Source organism: Pteropus alecto, unplaced genomic scaffold (genome assembly GCF_000325575.1).
Source record: "Pteropus alecto unplaced genomic scaffold, ASM32557v1 scaffold1701, whole genome shotgun sequence".
NCBI lineage: Eukaryota > Metazoa > Chordata > Mammalia > Chiroptera > Pteropodidae > Pteropus > Pteropus alecto.
The window spans coordinates 43,612-52,218 of record NW_006430561.1 but is presented as its reverse complement, the minus strand read 5'-3'; the positions used below and the strand labels follow the sequence as shown (position 1 = coordinate 52,218).

Sequence of the window (8,607 nt, the reverse complement as noted above, 5' to 3'; positions counted from 1 at the left end):
CCCGGGCACGCACGAGCAGGCGCGCGACAGGAGTGTCACGCTCGACTAGATGCACACGCGCGCAGGCGCACATCTGCGCTCGCTGCCCAGAGTCGGGGCCTCTCTCTGCAGCCACCCTTTTCCCCGCTCAATCTAGACTCTCCTGTCTTTCCGCAGAGATCGTGAAAGGTCTAGAACAGGGTTTGTCAACCTCGCCATTATGGACATTTTGTTCTGGATAACTGTGATGGGGGCTGCCCTGTGCATTCTTTTAGGACATTGGGCAGCATACCTGATCTCCACCCACTATTTACCAGTAGCACCCTCCTCCCAAGTGACCCCTAGGGGATGGGAAGGTGGGAGGGATGCCCCTGGTTCAGAACCACTAATATACAATAATGGTTCTCAACCTAGACTGGACATGATAATAAACAGGGAGCTTTTAAAAAGACATCGATGGTGGAGCCCTACCCCAGAACACTTCAGTCTCTCCGTTGAGCTCAGGAAGCTTAAAAAAAAAAAAAAAAGCACTTCCCAAGTGATTGTCAAATGCATCCACGATTGTGAAACACCGTGTTCGAGAAAATTTCTATTGATTTTGCAAACTTTTACACATCACAGGGAAGTAGTTCAAGCCTGGACTCTATTCCTAGCTCTGCTCCTCACAGGAGCCCTGTTTCCTCCACTGTAAAATTGCATCAGAAGTCAGATCTTTACTCATATTTGGGTACTATTAGGTGAGATCATGCATACAGCATGCTTTACACATTGACATTAACAAGCTGAGAATTACTGGGTCTTACGAATAGGCTCCAAAGAACAGATTTCATAAACTGGCTTTTAAAAATGTTTCCTGAGGTTTTTCTTAGAGCCTCTTGCATTGGGACTCAGCTCTGCCGCTTATAAGCACTTGAATAAGTCACTTAAAGTTCCTATGCCTCAATTTCCCCCATCTTACTCATTTCACAGGGTTGCTGGGAAGATCGTAAAGCAACTAGCAGCGCACACTATAGGTGTCCATTGTTTTCACTCTGAATTGTCAGTGCAATCTGAACCAAAAAAAGTCACATAATAGGGCTTCATACCTCAGAGATCTGTTGCCCACCCCACTCCCCAGCACCCCAGTTTCAGTGGGGGTCAGAAATGTAAAGAAGTAACTGCAATGCGGTGTGAAAATGCAAAAAAGCATTCACCTTTTAAATATCTAAATTACATCATGTTGCTCTTTGGCTTAAAACTTGAACTAAGATCCAACCTCCTTATCATCTCTTTATCATGGCTTACCAAGGCCCTGCTCCATCTATGGTCCCCCTCAACTGCCTGGGCTCCAGCCACTCTGTGCTTTGGAACATGCTGAGTGCGTTCCCACTGCAGGGTTTTGAGGTTTGCGGTTCTCTATCTGCAGCTCTTTTCTCCTCGTTCTTCGTAGAGTTAGTTCCTTCTTTTCCTTAGAGGAGCTCACCTGAGTCACCTCCCTCCACTCATCTAAGGAGGAGCCCTCCTTCCATTTAAGTAATAACTCTCCTCACTGTCACCTCTCTAAATCAGCACCCTGGCTATTTCTTTCAGAGAACTGTTCTTCCCAGGAGGTACAGAGACCCGGGTTCCAGGTCTTTGTTCTTCATTCTAATTAGATACAAACCTTGCAGGATTGTGAGGTGGACTGTATGAGACACTGTGAGCAGAGGCTGTGCACGCAGGTGCCCCAAAGTTAAGTAGCTGTTGTGATCTTTAACAATATCTGGTATTAAAGGCCAATCAGCCCATGCCTACCTCAACAAACCTCCCATCCTACCATTGCCCCACAAAGACCCTCAGTGCCAGCCACACTCAGCTACATACAGTCCCCAGGAAATACCAGGGTGTTTTGAGGCCTTTATGTATCCTGTTCTCTTTGTTTGGAGGACTCCTATTCACCTTTCAAGATTCAGCTCAAAAGCCACCTCCCCCACAAAGCCATAATGTTTAACCCCCTTCCCCTGCTTTAGTATATGTTGTTCCAGTCTGCGCCCAGCTTTGTCCCCGTCAGCCACGTCTGATTTGTCTGTGTGCTCCAGCCTCCAGCACAGGGAAGGTGTTGTCTGAGTGGTCGCTGATTGAAAGACTGGGTGACTTGCTGATTATGGAGGAATTCCTGAGTGAAGGCAACAAGGTGCAGTGGAAGGCTCTGTGGACTCAGAGGCAGAGGCCAGAAGGTTCCAGCTGGGGCTTCGGCCCTTGCTATGTGCCTCGGGCTAGCCCACAGGCCTCACTGCCCTCACCTTTCCAGCCAAAGGCTAATGCACACCCGAGCTGTCTCTCTCCACCACAGCAGCTCAGCACTGTTGACTGATGCCTTACCCCTTCGAATTTGCCTCCATGTCCACCAGGTCTGCTGGGCTGTCACTCTTCCTATCAGCTGGGACAGCAGAGGCCAAAGTGGCACCGGAGCTGAGGAAAGAAGCACACAGGCCTGCTGAGGCCTCAGACCAAAGGAGACTGGGGACCCAGGTCTTTCCCTTCCCAGCTGCCTTCTCATGAGACAGGGGGGTGCTATATATGTCAGTAAAGGCTTGCCTCTCATTCCTGCCATTCGTGTGGCACAGATACCACTGTGTGTGATAACATCTTGAGAGTCCTGGCTGTGGCCTTAGCACCTGAGTCCAAGACAAAGCACTACCCGTGACCAGCTCCAAGGCCCTGAGGAAGTCTCCTGATTTTGGATTCCAGGTCCCTGCCTGACCTACGAGTCTTGGGAGTCCAGAAGGATTGTCCCTTCCTAAATGCTCCGCACACTTACAGCAAAGCGGCCACTCCCGCTGGTGGACTGGTAGATGAAATAGGACAGAAGCCGGCAGCCTGAGAATGCGCCACCTCTTCCCATTTCACCTCCATGCCCCTGGAGCCATGTGCCCTCCCCAGCCACCTCCACGTGCGCCCTGGGGTTCCTCCCTGACTCCTGCTTGCTAGGCTAGGCTGCAGTCCCTACAGGAGAGGTTCACTGAGACCTCCTCAGCAGGGTCTCTTCCCAAGCTCTACCTCCCGATGTCCTCCTTCAGCTACCTCGGCTTAGGTCTCTGTGCATAGGTGCTGGGCTGTGGATTCCCTGACTTATCACCCGTCCCTCTCCCCCAGTGTCTCTAGCTGCAGGTCAGAGGCCCTCTCAACCTTCCCTCTCCTGCGGTGATCACCCAATAGGAAGGTGGCATGGAACTGAGAAGTGTAAGGGAGATTCTGGGGCACTGGAGCTAAGGCCGAACCCTGAAGGCTGTGTGTGGCAATGAGGATGGCCACCGGATGGTTGCCCCACTTTTACCTGGTGGCCACCGGTCCAGGTTTACGAGGCTGAGAGTTGGCACCGTGCACGTCCAGATCATCCAGGAGAGGGGAGAAGCCAGCAACTGAGCACGCCCTGTGGAGGGAGGCCAAACCCGGTCTGGGTTCAGGTCTTTGTGTCTGCATATCTACTCCCGTGTGAGAGGGTGGCTTCTGTCCCTGACAGGCCACGGAGACTGAGGAGTTGTTCAAACAGATGCTCAGGGCGCAATATTCATATCTCACAGCTACCTAAGATCAGGATAGCGTAGCTCAGCGGTTGAGTCTATGCTCCTTGTAGGCACGTTGAGCAGATTCGACTCACTGCTTTACCACTTCCCGGCTGTGTGACCTCGGACACATCACCTGATCTCTTTGGGCCTCAGTTTTATCATTAGTGAAATGAGGATAACTGTGTCCTCCTCATAAGTTTTCTTTCTTTTTTTATTTAACAGTTACAGCACCTGGTCTTCCTAGGTGGTCTCCCATCCAAGTACTAACCAGGCCCGACCCTGCTTAGCTTCCGAGATCAGACGGGATCAGGCATGTTCAAGGTGGCATGGCCGTAGACTCGTAAGTTTTCTGAGAAGAGTAAATGAGTTAATAGACACCAAGTACTTAGAATAATGCCTGGGCCTGTTGTTATTATTGGGCCCTGTGGCTGTTTGCAGCTATCTATATCCACAAAGTTGACACAGATTCAGTGGGTGCTTTCCTCGGTGGTAGACCACATTCTCTGTGTTTCGGGCAGACTGATGCTAACGGCACACCAAGCAGTCACAGTTCACAGGGCACCTTAGCACTTGCAAAAGCCTGCACCCTTCACTTATGTAGCACACTCACTAAGTTGCTGGCGTTTGTTCCCAAACCTATTACACCAGTTGTACTTGCGACCGTCATCACTAAATTCAATTATTAAGTAAACTCATGAAAATTAATGGAAAAAGAGAGTGGCTGTTTCTTCCACAAGAAACGATGTTTTCTTTGGAAGGACAGTACAAGCAAGTTTCTTAGAAATCATTGTCAAAATCAGTATAGGTAAGACAAAGACAAAGACTAGGTTAAAAATCATAGAAATCTAGATGGTTCTTCAGCTTATTTGGCAAGTTCATTTGAGCTGTGGCTGCGTTTTTAAAAAAACCGAAAGCGGAAAGCAAAAACTTCATTTCATGAGGGGGTGTAAGCAAGGAGAATGATCTGGATGAATATTCAAAGAACCAGACCCAATCACATTGGACCACATCTTCCACGACAGCCATCAGCCAATCAGGTCAATCTGCACAACTCGCTGGCAGTACACAGCGATGCAGGCGTTGGTTCTCCCACAGCCCTCCCCACAAGTGGCAGCTCGAAGAACTGAGACCTCAGCCCAGTGGCCTTTCCTGGCACCTGCCGAGGCACAGTGGTCAGAGGCTGGGGCCTGCTGTTCCCTCCCGTCTCGGCTTGGGCTTCTGGATTTGTAATTTGGGGCTCTGGGTCCAGGCATCAGTTGCAAACTAGTCAAGTTAGCGAGAGCGGAGGGCCGCCAGTGGGCTCAGGGACGCAGGGGCAGCCGCGAGGGCCGGTGGGGAAAGCAGTCGGCAGGGGCTCCTTCGGATGCCCTCTGAGGCCGGACCACCCCTGGGCAGGGTGTTGGCAGGCAGGGTGCTGGCAGGCAGCATGTGGTCAGGCTCTCTGAAGTCACTGGATTTGCCATTCCTTTCTGGCCATCCTTTCTGAAATATAAGGGTCGTAGCACAGCGTGGAGCTGAACAACCTATGCCAACATCTGCATGCCTAGCCTTTGTCCCCAAGGATGACTCATGCTTGGTTTGGAACCACTTGGGGACAGCTGGGATCTTGCTACTCCCTAAATCAGTTGAGAAAGAGGCCTCTGACTCCACCCAGGTCTGAGAACTTAGAGCCCAGCTTGTGTCACTGGGAACACTTTTTTGTCTCAGTGAAGTTCAGAGCAGAGATAGGGAAGAGAGTGAAAAGGAGGCTTTGGGATTTCTAGAAGGGAAGGAAGAAAGCAAGGATGAAGGACATCCTTCTAGCTTGTTCCCAGAGCTCAGCCAAGAAGCAGGAAGGCGCCTATTCACCCATCATTTGGTCATTCATTTGTTGGTTTGTCCCTTCACTCATTCCCCACACATCCATCCTACCTACTTGGTGCCCACCCAGGCGGGGGATGGACCTCCAGTTGCAAGTGGGCCCTTGTGCCTCCTCTGGAGGAGCTTGAGAGCCAGCGGCAGAAGGAAGGAAGAGAAGACTCAAACATAGGTAATACCCAGAAGTGGGAAGCCCAGCGACATGATGGGGGCGGGGGTGCCGAAGATGTCAGAAGCAGTAGGGAAATGACCAGTGCTCAGCCCCCAACGGCCCAAGCAGTTTTGGCAGCTTGACCCTGACCCGTCACCATGGATGTGAGAGAATCAACAACTCAGGGCCACCTGCCTCCCCTGGGCAGCTCACCCTCCTCTCCCAGAACCGATGTCTGCTCCAGCCAAGCCTTCAAGTGGGGAGCTGGTGGCTCTGGATCTCACGTTGCCATCCCTTGACTGTGCACTTGACCTGTTATGGAAAGAGAAGCATTTACTGAGTCTGATTGGGTGTCGATCTAATCTAACTCGGATGTCTTGGGAGTAGGCCTCAAGGACCAGAAGCTCAAGCCCTTGGCTGCCACCATGAGATGCTCCAACTGCAACCAAGCGAACATCAGCAGGTATTTCCGCTTTTGCTCCAAAGCTTTAGGGCTGGGAGCAGGAGTGGAGCGAAGGCACAGAGCAAGATGGCAGCTCAGGAGCGGGCTGGCGCGATGCAGGGCCAATGGCCAACAAAACGAGGGGCAGACACTTGGGGCCACTAATAAACCATAGAGCTCAGGGCAGAGACGAAGCTCCCCTACCATCCTGGGTCCCCTTCCCTCATTCCCAAGCTGAGTCCCGACTAGGGGTGTGGGGCTCCACACAGAGGACGTGGTGGGCTCTTAGCCACCACTGGCTACACTTCCTCCTGAGGAAATGCCCAACTGTCAGCCACCGCTCACCGCACCCAGGCTCCCCTGGTCAGTGAGATGGTCGTGCGATGGCCGGGCACGGCCACCCGCTCTGGACCCATCATTCCTCGCCACGCCTCCACCTCCCATCCTTTCCCCCACCATGTCTCCCTTTGTCTACAGGTCATCCCAGAAGTCCCTGCTATGTGCTCTGCTGAGGCCCACAAATCCTTTGGTCACCGACTTTCCCAAACTGATGGCTTGGTGGCCTTGCTTGGCCTGTCCATTGGCAGGGCTGCTTTCAATGGAGTAGAAGCACAGTGAGGTTGGGCCCAGGGCTGGGGCAGGGGTGGCCTGGCCTGGAGCTTTTTCTTTCTCTGTACCCGGCTCCCTCATGCATTCCTTTACTCATTCATCCGACAGATATTCACTGAGGACACAGGGAGTGGGCAGTCCCTGTCCCAGCTCCACCCGTGCACCTTGGACCGAGGGCCGTGTGAACTCTGTGTCGTGCACTGAGTTACCTTTCAGAGTCTGGGCTGGGACCCTTGAAGTCCTCCTCTGCAGCCAGGTCTCTCTTGGGCTCTCTGGGGCTGGCGGCTTCCTTGTCTTTGGAGTCTGGGGAAGACCTGTGGAGGAAAGAAGCAGAAGTTAACCACCCAGCTGCCAGCCACACGCAGGTGGAGGCAGTGATCTCATCCCCAAAGGCCAGCTGTCTCCAAAGGGTTTAAAACTTGATACTGGGAGATTGGTTGATTCCTACAATCTCAGTGCTGATGACGACTGTTGATGAAGGGCCGGACCCCACTGTCCTGACTCTGCAGGCATCACCTCTCCACAACAGCCCTGGGACAGGGCCACTGCTGTTATCCACGCCGACTTTCCAGATGAGCAAAAGGAGGCACGGAGAGCCCAGGTTACTTACCCTGAGTTCCTGAGGTAACAAGGGGAAGAGCTGGGATCTGAACCCAAGCGGACAGACTTTAGAGTGCTGGACCATAATCCTCTGTGGCGTAAGACTGACCCTAACCTAATTCAACCTCCCTCTCGTCTCTGAGGTCATCAAGGAGCCCCATGAGGTCAGAGCTGACACAGACACTGTTGTCATTATTGCCATTCAAGACCACTGACCCAGCGGGATGACCCCAGCTTCTCTCTCCCATCCGTCCACCGTGACTCTGTGACACCGCCCCCGACCTCCTGTGCCATACTTCCTCGGTCTCCTCTCCATCTGCAGGCTCCATCACCTTGGCCACCTTCTCTGCCCCCGTGGCATCAACTGTCCCCCTTGAGCCAATGACCTACGCCTGTTCCCACCTCTCCTCTGTGCTCCTGACCCATACCCCCACTGCCTCGCGCCCCCACTGCCTCGCAGACTGACCCTCCGGCAGCTAACACTGAACCTGGCCAGACCTGAGTACCCTCCTCCAGCTACCCTCAGGGTCGATGACCAGACAGCTGCGCCCTCCACACTGGGGTCTGTGCCCAGCTCGCTGGACCCTGTCCTTGACTTCCTTGACATTGTACCCCATGTAAACATCGACACCGAGCCCCATAATTTTGGCTCGTTCATCTGCATATAACATGGAAATTTCTAGAGCCCTGACTCTTCTCTCAAACCTCAACCACAAACCCTCAAACGCCTCCTGGTTATCTGCATCTGGATGCCTACAAATCATCTCATCATATAGCCATGCCAAAGATACTAGGTACATCACCCCTCCCTGCCCCCTCCCCTCCCAGATCTCCACTAGCGTAGTGAGCCATGGAGCAAAAGCTGCAGGGTGGGAGTTGGGCAACCTAGGTGGGAGCCTGGGTCTGGCTGCTCTCGGCCGAGTGAGCCATCAGAGTTTATTTCCTCACCTGTGAAATGGACACAGTGACTGTACGCGCATCTGCATGTGGACACCTGCTAGGCTGTTTGGGGCGGGGCTTGAAGAAGTCTAGCTTTTGCTCCAACCTGATTCTCCCGCTGGAAAGTGGGAGAGGGGTGCTCTCGGGTTCTCCACGGGCTGGGGTAGCTTGGCCACTCCCAGACCAAGTGTCAGAGGCCTTATGGCTTCCGCCTACATTTTGAAGGAGGGTCCCTTTGCCCTTTTTCTCAAAGACCGGTCACCTTAGGGAGACCAATGAAGCAGCTTCCAGCGTTGCCTTACTAAAGACATCGTCACTGCGATGATTCTCGATCATTCCAGTAACAAACTTGCACTCCTGTCCTGGGCTGAGGCCCAAAGGGCATGAAGCTTCTGCCCTCTGGGCACTCAGGGTCCTTGGGGCAGACTGATTCGTGAGAGGACAACTGTATGGAACATTCTCTGGTGGAGGCAGGAACACGGTGCTGTGTGAGCTCAGCAGGA

General features: G+C 52.9%; 1 protein-coding gene and 1 non-coding gene across 3 annotated transcripts in view; both read right to left on the bottom strand.

The window, feature by feature from the left end:
- ZNF185 (zinc finger protein 185 with LIM domain) overlaps nucleotides 1–8,607 on the bottom strand; it is a 47,816-nt gene that overhangs the window by 23,036 nt on the left and 16,173 nt on the right. For both annotated transcript variants that reach the window (XM_025049170.1, XM_025049173.1), the window contains exons 13-16: nucleotides 6,775–6,879; nucleotides 5,728–5,826; nucleotides 3,275–3,370; nucleotides 2,320–2,409 (exon numbers count right to left, since the gene is read on the bottom strand). In XM_025049170.1, coding sequence (XP_024904938.1) covers nucleotides 2,320–2,409; nucleotides 3,275–3,370; nucleotides 5,728–5,826; nucleotides 6,775–6,879 — 390 coding nt within the window. The remainder of the gene's footprint in view (nucleotides 1–2,319; nucleotides 2,410–3,274; nucleotides 3,371–5,727; nucleotides 5,827–6,774; nucleotides 6,880–8,607) is intronic.
- LOC112482506 lies at nucleotides 3,726–3,844 on the bottom strand. The gene has a single exon (XR_003047326.1). It is a non-coding gene; the product is annotated as a 5S ribosomal RNA (ribosomal RNA).